Consider the following 18,134-nt stretch of genomic DNA (forward strand, 5'->3'; position numbering starts at 1 on the left):
ATGCTCTAAATAAAATACATTTTTAATGTTTTCTTAATTTTCAGATATATCTAGCATTGTTTCTGATTTGAACTTTTTTATTTGATTTGGGGGGGCTGTCATTAAAAACGACAGTGGAAAAGGGGTAAGGGATATAAAGCATGCGTATTATGTGTTGTATGTTATTTTTGGTAAAATGGTGATTTTATTTTATGTGATCTGTGAAAATGTTATGTTTGAAAGGTGCCTAGGTATGCCAAGTATAGATTAGTTCATTTCTTTTGTTTTATTTTTGTTCTCAAGCTGACAGTGGAGAGAAGTAATAGTATAAATACCTGCACCACCCGTGGATCAACAGGTGTACTTTATCCTCCCTAATCTCAGTTCAGCCAATAATTTGTCATGTTATTTATGTTTTATCCTTTTGTTTAAAGGTTATTGAAAAGGTTCCCATTATACACAATATAACTACATGATGTATTCTGGAACTGGATTGAAAAACAATCTGTAATTAGCTAACAAATAATTAGCACTTTCAGGATACCACTTTCATCTTATAATCATTTGCTCTTAAAATGAGCTAAATTATCTTCTGTAATTTACCTGGCATGTGTTTTATTGGTGCATGAACTCACGCACCCTCTTTTTAACTAAAAGATGAATCAGTTTGAGAACTCAGAAGGCACCAGTAAACTTTCTACCAAGAATGGCCAGGGTTAGAATGTGATATTTTTAAAACATGTTTCTTTTAGAGTATTGCCAGTCCCTCTCTCCTTTTTTCTTTTTTTCTTTTAAGTGTTATTTGCCAAATGATATCATAAGTTCAAATGACTTTTTAGGTATTCCCTTTTTATTTTTAAATTGCCAAGCTTTTTACTTTACACATGTGCTCTAAAATTCAGTGTAAAGTGGAAATGTTTGTTAAATTTCTGAAGCATAATTTCAGTAAAATACTTGATTATTATAGGTTCTCTTAGATATTAATCTGTTTCTAAAATTAGATAGTGGGTTTTCATTTAATATATATCAAATTGCTGTTTCAGCTCTTTGATCAGGAATAAGCATTGAGTTTTCAGAGCAAAAAAATTATGTACACATCATAAGTTTGGTGTTCAGTTGATTAATGTGAAGAAAGTCGTGTAAGCTACATTTAAATTATTCATATACAAATAACTTTTGACCTATGATTGGATAATATTCACCTGTTAGGTTCTATACATAATTTATAATTGTTTTCATATTTAGTTCTTGATTTATCTAAAATAAACTGTATTGTTTATGGGCTTTCTTCAGTCCATTACTCTCTGATAATTCTATGTTAAATGCATGGCAAAGTTTTCATGGTTTTCATAACATTTTCCTTTTGGTCTTCTTTATAAATGGCCTGAATAGTATACTATTTAGTAATAGCTAGCTTCTTTACTATTAGCCACAGTCACCCTACTGCATAGTAGAACATCAGAACTTATTCCTTCTGTCTAATTATAACTGTACCCATTGACCAACTTCTCCCCATCCTTATTGCCTACCTAGTCTCTGGTAACCACTGTTAAATTTTCTACTTCTATGATATCTTTTTTTAGATTCCACATATGAGTGAGGTCATGCAGTATTTGTCTTTCTGTGCCTGGCTAATTTCACTTAACGTAATGTCTTCCAGGCTTATCCATGTTGTTGCAAATGCAGGATCTTTATTCTTTTCATGGCCAAATAATAATTCCATTATGTATATGCACCACATTTACTTTTTCCACTCATCCACTGTTGAACACTTGGGTTGATTCCATATCTTGGCCATTGTGAATAGTGCTGCAGTAAACATAAGAGTGCAGATGTATCTCTTCAACATACTGATTTCATTACTTTTAGATATATGCCCGGTAATGGGATTACTGGATCATATGGTAGTTCTGTTTTTAACTTTTTGAAGAGCTCATCCATACCGTTTTCCATAATGGCTATATTACTTTACATCCCTACCAATAGTGTACAAGTGTTCCCTTTTCTACACATCCTCACCAACACTTACTTTTTTTGTCTTCCCCCTGCCCTGCCCCAATAGATTTGGGAGTACAAGTGTTTTTTGTTACATGGATGAATTATATAATGGTGAAGTCAAGGCTTTTAGTGCACCCCTCACCTGAACAGTGTACATTGTACCCAATTGGTACTTTTGATCCCTCTCCGCCTTCTTAGTTTCCAGTGTCCATTATACTACTTTGTATAACATGTGTACTCATCATTTAGCTCCCACTTACAAGTATTTATTTTTCCATTCCTTAGATACTTAGGATAATCGTACCAGTTCCATCCAGGTTGCTGCAAAAGACATTATTTCATTCCTTTTTATGGCTGAGTACTATTCCATGGGGGGTTGTGTGTGTGTGTATACATTTTCTTTATCCACTCATCAGTTGATGTGCACTTAAGTTGATTCCATATCTTTGCAATTGTGAATTGTGCTGCAATAAACATACGAGTATGTGTGTCTTTTTGATATAATGATTTCTTTTCCTTTGGCTAGATACCCAGTAGTGGGATTGCTGAATCAAATGGTAGGTCTACTTTTAGTTCTTGGAGGAATCTCCATACTCTTTTCCATAGAGGTTGTACTAATTTACATTCCCACAAACAGTGTATAAGCAGTCCCTTTTCACCACATTCGCTCCAACATCTATTATTTTTTTGACATTTTAATAATGGCTATTCTGACAGGGGTAAGATGGTATCTCTTTGTCATTTTAATTTACATTTCCCTGATAATTAGTGATATTGAGTATTTTTCTTATGTTGGCCATTTGTCTTTTGTCTTTTTGGTAATAGCTATTCTAACTGGAGTGAGATGGTATCTCACTGTGGTTTTGATTTGCATTTTCCTGATAATTATTAATAGTGATGTTGACCATTTTTTTCATATACCTGTTGGCCATTTATATGTCTTCTTTTGAGAAACATCTCTTGAGGTCTTTTGCCCATTTTTTAATCAGGTTATTTGGGTTTTTTGCAGTTGAGTTTTTTAAATTCCTTATATATTCTGAATATTAACCAGAATGTATAGTTTGCAGACTGTACATCTGCCAAGATGTATAGTTTGCAAATATTTTCTCCCATTCTGTAGGTTTTCTCTTTGCTCTTAATTATGTCCTTTGCTTTGCAAAAAGCGTTTTAGTTTGATGTAATTCCATTTGTCTATCCTTGCTTTCGTTGCCTGTGCTTATTTAAGAAATTCTTACCCAGCCTAACATTGTGAAGCATTTCCCCTATATTTTCTTCTAGTACTTTCATAGTTTCCAGTTTTACATTTAAGTCTTTAATCCATTTTCAGTTGATTTTTGTATATTGTGAGAGGTAGGGGTCTAGTCTTATTCTTCCACGTGTGGATATCTAATTTTACCAGCACCATTTATTGAAGAGACTGTATTTTCCCTAGTGTGTGTTTTTGGCACCTGTGTCAAAAATCAGTTGACCATAAATGTGTGGATTTATTTCCAGATTGTATATTCTGTTCCATTGTTCTGTGTATCTGTTTTTATGCCAGTATCATGCTGTTTTGGTTACTGTAGCTTTGCAGTATGTTTTGAAGTTAGGTAGTGTGATGCCTCCAGCTTTGTTCTTCTTGCTAAGGATTGCTTTGCTATTCAGGGTCTTTGTGGTTCCATATGAATTCTAGGATTGTTTTTTCTACTTCTGTAAAGAATGTCATTGTTATTTTGCTAGGGATTGCATTAAATCTATAAATCACTTTGGGAGGGTTGGACATTTTAACAATATTAAGTCTTCCAATTCATGAACATGGGATATCTTTCCATTTATTTGTGTCTTCTTCAGTTTCTTTCATCAATGTTTTATTAAATGTATTCCTAGGTATCTTTTTATTGTATCTATTGTAGATGGAATTATTTTCTTGATTTCTTTTTCATATAGTTAACTATTCAGCATGTAGAAATACTGATTTTTGTGTGTTTATTTTGTATCCGGCAACTTTACTGAATTTGTTTATTCTAACAGTCTTTTGGTAGAGTCTTTAGGATTTTCTATGTATAAGATTATCTCATCTGTAAACAGGGACAATTTGACTTCCTCTTTTCCAATTTGGATGTCTTCTATTTCTGTCTCTTGCCTAATTGCTCTAAGACTTCTAGTACTGTGTTGAATAGAAGAGGTGAAAGTAGGCATTCTTGTCTTGTTTCTGATCTTAGAGGAGAAAGCTTTTCCCTGTTCAGTATGGTGTTAGCTATGGGTTTGCCATATATGGCCTTTATTGTGTTGAGGTACATACCTTCTATACCTAGTATGTTGAGTTTCAGAGACAAACTTTAATAATGCTGGAACCTTAGTGTTGTTTGCTTTCTACCTGCATCATGGAATGTTTCTTAGTTAACAGAATTTGAAATAGAGTGATTTCAGTTAAAAATGAGATTTTAGGTTAAGTTTGTTATTAATACTTTCTGATTGTATTTCTCCATTCACTTCCTATTCAACCTTGAGACCAAGATCCATCTGGTATCTTCTAAAATAAAACTTGTTCAGCATTTAGAGCTTTATTATTTCTTTATATAGTCCTCTATTATACCAGTGTCTATTGCTACCTAAAACATTACCCTGAAACTTAATAGCTTAAAATAACAAACATTTATTATATTACCTCACATTTTCTGTGAATAGAAATCCCGGTACAACATACCTGGGTGCCTCTGGCTTAGGGTCTCTCACAAGGCTGCAATCAAGCTGTCAGGCAGGGCTGCAGTCATCTCAGGGTTCAACTTGGGGAGAATCTGCCTCCACACTCACTAACATGGCCATTTGCAGGCCTCAGATTCTCGGTTGTTGGCTGGAAACATCCCTGCCACATGCCTCTCTGTAGGACAGCTTGCACTATGGCAGTTGGCTTCCTTCAGAGCCTAGCAAGCCAAAGAGTACCAAGGTGGAAGCTACAGTCTCTTTGTAGCCCAATCTCAGATGTGGTATCTCATCACTTTTGCTGTATTTTATTCACTAGAATCATGGTACTAGGTCCACCCAGACTTGAGGGGAGGGAATTAAGCAAGAGTGTGAGTACCAGGAGGTGGGAATCTCTGGGGTCCATCTTAGTGGCTGCATGCCATATGTGTTATGAGTACTTTGGAACTTTCAGAACTTTACCACTTTTACTGTGTCATCTTCACAGGATTAGGATGATAAAATTCCCTGTTTAGATAAAACTCCCTGTGTGTAGCTTGCTGTTGTCTCATGATCTCAAATTAATCATTTTATATATTAATAGAATTAGACTTCAGGAAAGGGTGCAAACCAGGACAGAGATAAAGAAATGTTCATTTGCAATTTTACTTGTATAGCCTTTTCTAGTTATTTAGATAAGAAGCTTTGTTAAAACTCTAAGGTACTATCAAGAAAGTGTGCAGTTGGGAATATTTTATGCTCTGTTCATTATGTAAATTCTAAAGTTTGTTTTGTTCAGTATTGGTAAAGGTTTTCAAGGTGTCATGAAAAGATGGGGATTTAAAGGCCAGCCTGCTACACATGGTCAAACGAAAACCCACAGGAGACCTGGAGCTATTTCAACTGGTGTGAGTATAAGTAGTGATGCTCTTTTTAATGCTAAATATTCAACTTCTGCACGTACAGTGCTCTAAAGTCTATCCTTCAGGTCAAGTCACGTAATTTTAGTCTGACTCCAGGTGGGTCCAAGTACTTGTCACCCTTTTATGAGTTCTGGCCTCACTTATTTCCCAGAGCCAGACTTTTATATCCCACATACTTATGACTGGCATCCTCAATACCTTTTAACCTACTTTCCCATTCCCTTCTGTTTCCTAGCGTGTGCTCTGAAGTTGACTGCAGAAATCAGGGGTTAGAAAGCCCTTCCACCTGGCCTTCTGGTTCCTTCCCAGATTTTTTTTTTTCCTTTAAAGGGACTGAGAAAGATTGTCAAGGACAATATCACAGTATAGGGGAAAGAGGAAAAGAGAAGTAAACAATAAGAGCATAAGAAATGGAGAAAGGACTATTTGTATTGCTAATTCAGTACTAATCCCCAGAAGGTATAGCATAAAGAGGCTAGAGGAATTTTATTCTTCTTTGGAGCATCAGAGTAATACAAGATCAATCTCTAAAGATTGATAATGTATTCTGTTTTTCTTACCTAGCAGATTGTATCCTAAAGCTGTTTAAGTTTTGTCAATCTATTGGCAAGAAAGGGAAACAGGCACTCTTACATACCACACTGATGGGAATACAAAATAGTGCAGCCCTTATGGAATGTGGCAACATCTAACAGAACTACACATGCATTTACCTTTGACACAGCAATCCTGCTTCTAGGAATTTACACTGAGGATGGTATCCCAAAAATGCATTTGTACAAAATTAATCATTGCAGTATTATTTATAATTACAAACGTAAATGTCCATACCTGGGAGTTTGGATTAATAAACTATGACACGTCTACTTAATAGAATACTATGCAGCTAAAAAAAAAAAAAAAAAAAAGAATGAGAAGGTCATTCTCATATGAAACAATAAAGTGATTTGCAAGATATTAAGAAATATACATGTTTTCTGCTTAGTTTTACAAAAGGAAGGACCAGAAGGATAAACCAGAAATTAATGAGATTGTTTAACTGCGAGCGATGGAAGGAAGGGATTAGGCATGGCAAAAGTGACACTTCCTTCCATATACTTTTTTGTTACACTTTTTACTTGTGGAACCATGTTAATGTTTTACGTATTCAAAATAAAAACAAGGGTCAGGGGACATATAAAATGGAATATAACTAGAAAATGAACCTATTTCAATTGAATAACATAACCACACTGAAGAGGGAGTGAAATAACTAATTCAAGCAACTTTTAAACACAGCACCCGTGGTCCCCAACGTATGATGGTTCAACTTATGATTATTTGACTTTACATTGGTGTGAAAATGATAGGCATTTATCATAGAAACCGTACTTTCTAGTACCTGTGCAGCCATTTTGATTTTCACTCTCAGTACAGTATTCAATAAATTACATGAGATGCTCAAAACTTTAAAATAGGCCTCGTGTTAGGTGATTTTGCCCAACTGTAGGTTAGTGTAAGTTTTTGGAACATGTTTAAGGTAGGCTAGGCCAAGTAAGCTATGATGTTTGATAGGTTAGGTCTATTAAATGCATTTTCAACTTATGATATTTTCAACTTACAAAGGGTTTATCAAGCTCCTGTTGGAGTTAGTCAAGAAGCATCTGTAGTTCGGCTATATATCTTAAAGCTAAATTAAAACTGTACTGTGCACAAATGTTGGATTTTAGTTTACTTTTTGCAGTAACAATTCTGAAATAATTTTCTATGAATTGTTTCATTGAGCAACTAAGTAAATATATTGATAATGGGAGACAGGTTTTTCTCACTATTGGAAAAGAGCATTAAAATATGAAAGGGGGAAATTAGAATGAACCCTATAGTGTTGAATTTGAATTATAGGTATAAATATGCATTTACTTGGAGGAGGGTGTGCATGCATGCAAAAAAAACGTAGTGTGCAAAGAAAAAGAAATACTCAGGATTGTCCTTTAAGCTATGTTGGTTACATGTTGAACAACTCTAACACCATGATGAGCCACTTCCACTGGGAGTTTCACTTACCAGTGTGAGGCACATGATGGAAAAGTGTTTATATTCTAAGAATTCATGTCATGAGAAGCTTTTCCATTTTGTTAATACACGCAATTCAGATTTGCTTCTTTAGATGTAAAAGTATTATCCATTATCAGAGTCAAAATCAGAGACTGTGAAGCTGTTTGATTTATGTGAATCAGAGACAACCTGGGCTAGACAAACTCAATATTCTAATAACTAACTCTGTCCTTTGATCATTTTGGTCAAGGAAAGTAACATCAAAAATGAGGAGGAATGGGGCCATTCTAACAGCAGTGGTGTGAATGGAGTCCATTAAGTCAGTTAATACAGAAGATGAGTTGAAAACAGGCCAGGCAGTCCATTTTTTTCTTTGAATGATGGTGTGGTGTATATATCTGTCCTTTTTATTTTTTATATCCCAACTAGAATTAGGTCAGTTAGTACTCTCATTACTGAGTTTTTCTCCTAAATCTGTTTCTTAGTCTATATTTTTTGACTAGACACAGTCTAGTCAAATTTAGAAAGGAAATCCTCTAGAAGTAAATGTGTCTAAATTCATGTTTAGTTCTTTCCAGGGACCTAGCAGAGTAGGACGAAAATATAAAACATTTTAATAATTCCTCTTAATTTGCCTTGTAATTTGATCAGTACTGTTTGAAATTGAGAGTACTTGAATGTGTTAACTTTGGTTCTCTCATTTAGGATGTTGCCAGAGTCTGGCCTGGAACTAAAATGCCTGGACAAATGGGAAACGTAGACAGGACAGCATATGGACTGAAAGTAAGTTTCTGAAGTGGTTATTTTTTGGAACAGTTAAATTACCTACATGAGGAGGCACTAGAACATGTGTTTAATGTGTGTATGTGATTGTTCTAATAGGCTTTACAGTTACTGTGTGTGTGTATTTACATATGTATGTTGTTGTATTCATAGTGGTGGTAGTGAAGTAGTCTATATTCCAAGCTATGGAAAAGTACAGTCATTAAAGAGAAAAAATTAGTGGTCTGTTATTTGACCTGGAAGATTTTCACAAGATATTGTTGCCTTAAAACAGTAAGATTCAGAGCATTGGGTATAGTATTCTCTTTTTATAAAAGAATTGAACAAAAGCTCCCTGCATATGTATGTTGCCATACTATTATATAATCACAGAGAAAAGAGGAAGGTTATATACCAAGTTATCTTGGATTATATATTACATGTGTGGGTGGATGGAAGTAGATGTGGATAAGGAGGAGAGAAGAAGACCATCAAAATGGGGGGAAAGATAGCACTACAAAAGGGGTTGTGGTATATATACATTTTTATAAATATATATATTTAAAAGGGAAGAAGTTAGATCTCTACAAACTTGAGAAATATAGGTAATATCTAAGTGAAAATGAGTTGTACTATAATGGCTGCTATATTTTTATTAAAACAAATAACTAATGTATATATATGTATGCATATATGTTTCAAAGTGTAGAAAATAAGCTTCCCATAAGAACAGCACCCAAAGATAATCACACATTTTGGTGCATGTTCTCCCTGTCTCCATTCTAGATATATTTTATTTATAAATTTTGACCAATAGAAGTTTTTCAAATTTTAAATCTAAGATTTTTTTCCCTTCTATTACTTTTATACTTATCAGAGACCATCTATTTGTCTACCTTTTCTTTGTGTGTAATTTCAGTTTCTACAATATTTAACAGTTATTCATTATTAGATACGAGCTGTGGATCAAACTTGATTTTCCTCTCCAAATATTTTATTTTCACAGTACCATTTCTTGACCAGTCATTCTCTCTCATTTGTCTAAGTTTGTTTTTTTTTTTTTTTTTCCACATGCAGATCTGTTTGAGGCCCATCCGCTTAGCTCACTTATTTTAGAAATTAGACCCAGTGAGGTTGTGGCTTCTCTAGTTTCTGGTTGCAGCAAGCTGGTACTAACTAGAAGATAAAATAAAATTGAATTTCAATTTGTTATTCTTAATAGCGCCAACAGAGTCCATTGAGATATGCAAGTAGTCTTGATTATTCAGTCACATTTCTATTTAAAATGAGTTTTCTACCACTTCCATAAGATGTATCTGGTACAGCCTATTACATTCATAGGATTTGAGGTTTTTCAATTCTTACTCAACATTTTGAAGTGCTAATATGATTATTACTTTATAGTCTGCTTATATCCTCAACTTTAGTAACATTGTTTTAATACAAATATATTCTCAAATATTTAACTCTTAAAGTTTGGTTTTATTTTATGCTTTAGGTATGGAGAATAAACACAAAACACAATATCATCTATGTAAATGGCTCTGTACCTGGACATAGAAATGGCTTAGTAAAGGTATGTGTATCTGTTTTTATTTTCCATTGTTTGTATATGTAGACATGTGCCATAAATTCGTCTTTGACTCATACATGTGGCTTGAAAATAAACGACTGTTTTTCCACATATTCTCTGCTGAATTTTTCTGCTTTTTACTAGCACCTGAATGAAAAAAATATGCAAGATAAAATATATCCTATGTCTATAAAACCAAGAACCTGTAAAAAGGGTAGGGCCAGTAAGCAGAAGGATCTTAGAGAATTATTAAAAGGATAGATTATTAGATTATTGCCAAAATATCAGTATATCTCTATCTTTTCAAAAAAGATTGTTTTAGCTTTTTAAAGTGCTTGTCTTCAAATGAATGGCTAAAGACACACACACATACATGCAGTGAATACTATTCAGCCATAAAGCAGAATGAAATCCTGTCATTTGTGGCACCGTGGATGAATCTGAAGGCCATCATGTTATGTGAAATAAGCCAGTCATAGGGAGATAAGTACCACATGATCTCACTCATGTGGAATCTAAAAAAGTTGATCTTATAGAAGTTGAGCAGTACATTGGTTACCAGAGGCTGGGAAAACCTAGAGGAGAAGAGAGATTGGTCAACAGGTACAAAGTTAGAGTTAGACAGGAAGGATAAGTTCTGATGTTCTGTTACATAGTAGGGTGACTATAGCTAGTTATAATGAATTGTATTATTTCAAGATTGCTAGAAGAGAGGATTTTGAATATTATCACCACAAAGAAATGATCAATGTTTAAAGTGATGGATATGCTCATTACTCTGATTTGATCATTATATTATACAATGTATACATGTATTGGAACATTCTACTGTACCCCATAAATATGTACAATTATGTGTCAACTATAAAGAAAAGACAACATGTTAGCTTTTTTTAAGAGTTACTTTGACAAAAGAACTGGAAAATACATGAGTTACTTTCTTGATTCCTAAAGAAAGCTGGTTAAAATTAGACATTTTTTTCGAGGGGCGGGGGGGGTATTATTACCGGCACCACTCTGATTACACGATTAAGTGTTTTTCTTAAAAATAAGTATTTTCATTTTAGAAAAATTCTAAAACAAAGTAAAAAAAGAAAACAAATATGTTGTACAGATAGATTTTAAGAAAAACTCTTAAGCACTCAAATTTATTTTAATCAAATAAAATACAAAATAAATATTCTGTCTGGGATTTAGGCCAACATAATCCAAATTCTCTGACTTCTGAGTTTTTAATATTCCATTCTGAAAATAAATCTATAGTAGAAGTGCTGTCAGCTATTCCTAGAGGTGTATTCTTCATTGATTTTCCAGCAATAGTTGTAGCAAAAAAAAAAAATTGAAACTGGAATCTCAGATTTTTTAAATTCAATGTTTTCTTATGTATTCTCGTCTTTTAAAAGTAGGTTCCATTACTAGTATAAGGCATAATCTATCTTTTTAATCTTACAATAAATAAGAGTTTTACTTTTTAAAATTCCCTTTCTGGAACACTTCGCTTACTGACTGGATTACTCTCATTTTTCTTAAAAAATGCATTTGATGGCCGGGCGCGGTGGCTCATGCCTGTAATCCTAGCACTCTGGGAGGCCGAGGCGGGTGGATCGCTCAAGGTTGGGAGTTCGAGACCAGCCTGAGCAAGAGCGAGACCCCCGTCTCTACTAAAAATAGAAAGAAATTATCTGGCCAACTAAAATATATATAGAAAAAATTAGCTGGGCATGGTGGCGCATGCCTGTAGTCCCAGCTACTCGGGAGGCTGAGGCAGAAGTATCGCTTAAGCCCAGGAGTCTGAGGTTGCTGTGAGCTAGGCTGACGCCACGGCACTCACTCTAGCCCCGGCAACAAAGCGAGACCCTGTCTCAAAAAAAAAAAAAAAAAATGCATTTGATAAATTTTTAGAAGCTTTTTTGTTTTTAAGTTTAAGTGAGTTTCCAGTCTCCAAGTGAGCCAGTCAGTCATACTTGACAGGTATTTGAAGCCAGCAGGTTGTCATTGTACTTCTCATGACATTTTGGCTTCATAATTCAACATATCCCTAGCTCCACATTCTAGGTTACAGGTTATGAATGTTAGAATCTAATAAAAGAGAAAAAAAATTGAAAGATTATTTTCCATAATCCAGTCATACTGGATGACAGATTAATTTTAAATGTCATCAAATCCTCTTTTTCTGTCCATTTTACTACATATGTGGTTCTAGGCTGTTTTTCTAGCTGAACCTTACCATTGCTGTGACTTTTCAAGTACCACCTTAGTGTCTTCTTTGGCACCAGCAGGGATGAATAAGTCAATTATCTTGGAAAACTATTATATGTACAGTGATATTCTGATATGGTTGTTACAGATAATTTATACCCAGCAGCAATAATCGTTTGCCATCACTGAAGATATTCAGAAGGTACACCAAAGGCAATTCTGAAAGAGAAGCCTAAATATATTTTGAGAAACTGTAGTATCAGAGCAATGTCTAGTCTACTTTGAACTGTTATCACACTAGTAAATATACTTACAACAAACATATTTTGATAAAAAAAGAACTCATCCTAAAAAAAAAAAACTCTTTGAAATATGGTGCCTAAATAACTGTCTTTACAAAAGACCTTAACCATAGTGTCTGTCTCAAACATTGAGATGTGGGTTTGGAGAGTGTTTCATGGGTTTGTTTTTGATAAGTCTTTTCACCCCATTGTTTCCATTCTTCCAGGGATTCCATAGCAGGTAAATGAGGCCCTGCCTTACCCATGGAGATTGAGCCACTCCCTAGTGGGCGGGCAACTTCACTAACATCCATTCACCTTTTAGGAGGTCAGAGTACAGGGCTACCGATAGCTTTTTTTTTTAAGATTCCAAAGTTAGTAAAGATAGTCTTAGGGATGATCAACTTGTTTCATTAACATAGGCTTTTTTATTATATTTGGATTCACTAAATGTATTAAGAGAGCCTAAAGAACTGTTGTTTACAGCATAATATAGTATATGTTACTAAATTCTATTCATTCGTACTCATTCTTATATTCTAATATATAATTTAAATTTATTTTCAGATTTGCCTGGATTTTGTCTGTCCTTCCCCCATCTTTCCTTAAAAGATTTGAACTGGTTTGCCAATAGACATAAATATAAAAAGAATGTTATAGATAATTGAGATAGTCTTGGTGAAGGCAGGGAAATAATAAAGCCAGGGGTAAGATTAAATACGCACCATACAGTCTTACACATTTGTTAAAGACTGACTGCAGACTTTTGACCCTCAGCTTTAGAACCACCAAGACAAAAAAGATTTAAATGAGATGTCATCGTTTATGTTTCAAATTGAAGAATTCTAGTACTGTACCATTTACACTTAGACTATATAAACAATGCTTTTGTCGTCTGAAATATTCCTCAGGCATAATAGATTTATAAAAGGGTGAAAGCAACTGAGAATTAGCTCTTTGGGTCATTAATGATTATTTTTTATTTATCAAACTAGCACAGAAAGTTATGATTGGTTTTTTGCTGGGATTTTATTTTCAATCCTAAATACTGAGAAAGTTTAAATCAGTAAGAATATGTTTTTCTTTTTTTTTTTTTTTTCCTAGATAAGGTTCAACCCAGGGTTAATGAATTGGGGGGAAAAGAAACTGAACAAGTTTGTTTTCTTCTGGGCAACTTACTGATAATTTCTTGAAACAGTTTAATGAGAGAGATTAAAATAGATCTGTTTTTCTGTACTTAGCTGTTCCTAGCAGCTGTGTGCTTATTTCAACTAAATTATTCATTTCTTATTGCCAAACTGATTATACCTTATTTTACTCTGTGTATATAATTACATGTAATTATTTTTTAATTTTTCTATGAATGAAGGCTGTGGAATGAGTCAGAAGCTTTGAAGAACCCAATAATGTTTTCCAAAAATGAAACCCAACATTTTAGATCACATCAGTATCTATACTAAAATTCTTTGGTCTATGAGTTCACAAATATAACTAGAAATTTTTTAAGAGACATAGTTAATCAAGCTCTTATAAAGACTTACCAGTCTGTTATTATTTTTATTAAACATAATTCTTTCTTTACTTTCTCAATAAGAATGCTGTTTACTAACTGTAAGCTAATTTTCTTAATAAAAGGTGATATTTCTGGTTATGTACTCTTAGAGTTAAGACTAGCAAAAATACTGGTAAGGTTCTTTTAATCTCAGCTGAAGAAATTTACACTATAAAAAGAAAATAAAATAATCAAAATAGACACTATGAGTAGATAATAAAATAGGTAATTATTAGGTATATGGTTTATGTCAGGTCTTTATATTTGAAAAGTAAATCTGGATATAAATAATATTTGAGTAGTAATTTTAGAATGTAACTTATCCTATTGGGCAGTTCTGGAGATTTATAAGTTATGATAAGATATAAAGTAATAATTGGTGATTTTATTCTTATAAGATAGCTTATTAACTTGAGTTTCTGTCGTTAGATTAATCAGATTTTTGGAATAAAAGGAATGCATTTATTGAGTTCTTTTTACTCTATATATGTAACAGTTGTATTATTCACATTAGAAAATGTCGGAGCAGATATTCTTTGATTATGAGTAGTAGATGAAACAGGCTACCTTTAAATAACTGGTAGCACTTATTGAAGTAAAATTTTTGCCTCCTCCTTCAGGTCAAAGATTCTAAGCTGCCTGCATATAAAGATTTATGTAAAAATCTACCGTTCCCTACATATTTTCCCGATGGAGATGAAGAAGAACTACCAGAAGATTTGTATGATGAAAATGTGTGGCAGCCTAGTGCACCTTCTATTACGTTTGCCTAACATCATTGGACTTGGCAGAACCTTACATATTCTGTGAGCGTTGATGAGCTAGAATAGTAATATAACCAGAGATTGTATTCTTTGCTCGTCACAGCAGTACCACACTTGTCATCTTTACCAATGACACAGATCAGTCATTGCCCAGTTGAATTTCGTTAGAAAAATTACCTCATTAAATGTGTAAGTGAAATAGATTAGATTTGCTAAAATTGTCAGTTTGCATATTAGCAAAATATTTGTAATTTGTGGACTTCATTTTTTTAACTATACATTTCTCAAATTATCTTAAGATGTTTATAAATTTAACTTTTATTAAAGATTGGTCAATCTTTGTTGAAAGAGTGGTTGTGAAACAGTAGAAAACCATATGGTTACTATGGTGCCACCTATTTGAGTAAAGAAACCATTTGTTAAAATTCATTTTTTTTTATTCTTGTACATTTTAGAACCTCAAAGGGAGAAGGTTAATGAGATTTTTATTTAAATTACAGAAACATAAACGTTAAAGGCCTGACAAAGAAAAGAAAGAAAATCTTTAATTATGGATCCTGTTTACACCTCTGTTGGAACAGTAATTATTTTTTAGTTTGATCACTCAAATACAAGATTGTTATAATCATTTTTTCTTAATGCTTTTCAAAAAGGATTTATAATGGCCTGGGATTGTACGTTCAACAAACTTTATCAAGTATTACTCAAAATGTTAATGGTTTCTGGGTTTCTCTTCATTATATGAAATTGAGATGTATTTGTAAGATGTAGATGTAAAACTAGTGGCTACTCATGACAAATAGTTAAACTTAATGTAAGTATAAGCAGACCTCATTTAAATACTTGCTTTCCTCCAGACCAGATTCTTAATTCATATCATCCAAGAGGTTTATTGATCATAATGTTAGGTCTCCACGTGATTTCCTTATGACTAATGAATTTGTATTAAAAGATCCAACAGTACCTTCCTGGCCATATCATATTTTTCTCATTCTTCACTTTAAATCCAAATGTAGCTACATCTTATTTAAAGTTTTCACTTATTCGTCGTCTTATTCCATTAAAAATTTATGGCAATTAGCATGAAATCCACTGAATAATAAAGTAAAGTAACAATAAAAAATCTAGGATGATATAAATTATATAGAATAGGTGGTATGTTGGGAGGGAATGGTGCCAACATAATATAGATGAGCAGAGTATGATATGCAGAGTTGTTATGTTGAGATAGTTTGGTTCAGAGCTTCCTGGATGCCAAAGTAAAACATGTAACATTGATCTGTTACGTATTTCTCTTTAATCATGAATTCTTTAGGGGAAATCCTTCTATTTTATTTGTATGCCCTGTAGCATATGCTTAAGAGTAGTACTAAGTCCTAAACTGTAATTGAATATTCTCTTAATTTTTTTAAGTTTTTGAACAGTAAATATAGGCGTGTTTAAAGTCACCACACCATGTTTGGTTAAAAACAAAAATAACTTATCAAACTAGAAATTTACTATTAAAGGTTATCTCAAGCAATCATCACATACAGGGTAAAATGCTAGAATTCTTTGCAGGGATCAAACCAGGATACCGTCTACTGCTTGTATTTACAGTGGTTTTGGATGTCCTGGCCAGTTCAATAAAACAAGTAAGAATAATGAGATAAATTGGAAAGTGAGAACACATCTCATTATTTGTAAGAAATATCTACCTAGAAGATCAAAGACAGTCAACTGACAAGCTATCAGGACCAATAAAGAGAGTTTAAAAAGGTAACAAAATACAGTACAATATTAATATATAAATGTATAATAGCAATATTTTATGGGAAAAAATGTATGCCATTTGTAATAGCAATAAAAAAAAAAGTTACCTAGGAAAAGCCTAACAAGAAATGTGCTAGGGTTTTATGTCCTTTATTGAAGTACACAGAAGAAAACCTGAATAATGGGGACCAATACCATGATCATGAATGGGAAGGCTTAAAATGTAAAGAATTCAATTCAATCATATTTTTAAAATCTCTACAGGACTTACAATAGAACTATTTAAACTGATCCTAAAATTCATGTGAAAGTGTAAATTCAAGAATAGCCAACACTTAAAATGGTACCCATTAGTTAGGTATGCCCCCATACTATGCTTAGGAACTTATACTTTAAAAATATTGCAGATTCAGTTCCAGACCACCACAATAAAGCAAATATCACAATAAAGTGAATCACAATTTTTTTAGTTTCCTAGTGAATAGAAAAGTTATATTTATACTATAGTATAGATATGCAGTAGCATTATGTCTAAAAAAATGTATATACCTTAATTAAAAAATACTATGCCAAAAAATGCTAATGATCATCTGAGCCTTCAGCAAGTCATAATCTTTACTGGTGGAGGGTCTTGCCTCAATATTGATGGCTGCTGACTGATCAGGGTGGTGGTTTCTAAAGGTTGGGATGGCTTCGGCAATTTCTTAAAATAAGGCAATGAAGTTTGCCACATCAATTGACTGTCTCTTTCACAAAAGATTTCTCTGTAGCTGTTTGACAGCATTTTACCCACAACAGAACTTTTTTTAAAGTTGAAGTCCGTCCTTTCAAACCCTGTCACTGCCTTATCAACTAAGTTTATGGAATATCCTGAATCCTTTGTTGCTGTTTCAACAATGTTCACAACATCTTCACCAGGAATAGAGTCCATCTCAAGAAACCACTTTCTTTGCTCATCCATAGGAAGCAACTCCTCATCTTTCAAGTTTTATCATGAGATTGCAGCAATTCAGTCACATCTTCAGGCTCCACTTCTACAGTTTCTTTCTCCACTAAAGTGTTAAACCCCTCAAAGTCATCCATGAGGATTAGAATCAGCTTCTTCCAAATTCCTGTTATTGTTGATATTTCCTCCCATGAATCACGAATGTTCTTAATGACATCTATAATGGTGAATCCTTTCTAGGTTTCCAATTTACTTTACCCAGATCCATCAGAAGAATCACTATGTATGGCAGCTATAGCCTTGCAAAATGTATTTCTTAAATTTTGACTTGAAAATCAAAATTATACCTTGATTGATAGGCTGCAGAATGGATGTTGTATTAGCAGACATTAAAACATTATTCTCGGCCGGGCGTGGTGGCTCATGCCTGTAATCCTAGCACTCTGGGAGGCTGAGGTGGGCGGATCGTTTGAGCTCAGGAGTTCGAGACCAGCCTGAGCAAGAGCGAGACCCCATCTCTACTAAAAATAGAAAGAAATTATATAGACAGCTAAAAATATATATAGAAAAAATTAGCCGGGCATGGTGGTGCATGCCTGTAGTCCCAACTACTCGGGAGGCTGAGACAGGAGGATCCCTTGAGCTCAGGAGTTTGAGGTTGCTGTGAGCTAGGCTGACGCCACGGCACTCACTCTAGCCTGGGCAACAAA

The 18,134-nt window shown here is 33.7% G+C and overlaps 1 protein-coding gene across 1 annotated transcript in view; it reads left to right on the forward strand.

The window, feature by feature from the left end:
• The window catches only part of MRPL3 (mitochondrial ribosomal protein L3), a 39,916-nt gene extending 24,772 nt beyond the window's left edge, over positions 1 to 15,144 (forward strand). The window contains exons 7-11 of the mRNA XM_069473246.1: positions 5,438 to 5,546; positions 8,301 to 8,378; positions 9,856 to 9,933; positions 14,583 to 14,751; positions 14,786 to 15,144. Of these exons, the coding sequence (XP_069329347.1) occupies positions 5,438 to 5,546; positions 8,301 to 8,378; positions 9,856 to 9,933; positions 14,583 to 14,735 (418 nt within the window). The 3' untranslated portion in view covers positions 14,736 to 14,751; positions 14,786 to 15,144. The remainder of the gene's footprint in view (positions 1 to 5,437; positions 5,547 to 8,300; positions 8,379 to 9,855; positions 9,934 to 14,582; positions 14,752 to 14,785) is intronic.
• The last annotated feature ends 2,990 nt before the right edge of the window (positions 15,145 to 18,134 follow it).

Source organism: Eulemur rufifrons, chromosome 7, assembly GCF_041146395.1.
Source record: "Eulemur rufifrons isolate Redbay chromosome 7, OSU_ERuf_1, whole genome shotgun sequence".
In the NCBI taxonomy this organism is placed as follows: Eukaryota; Metazoa; Chordata; class Mammalia; order Primates; family Lemuridae; genus Eulemur; species Eulemur rufifrons.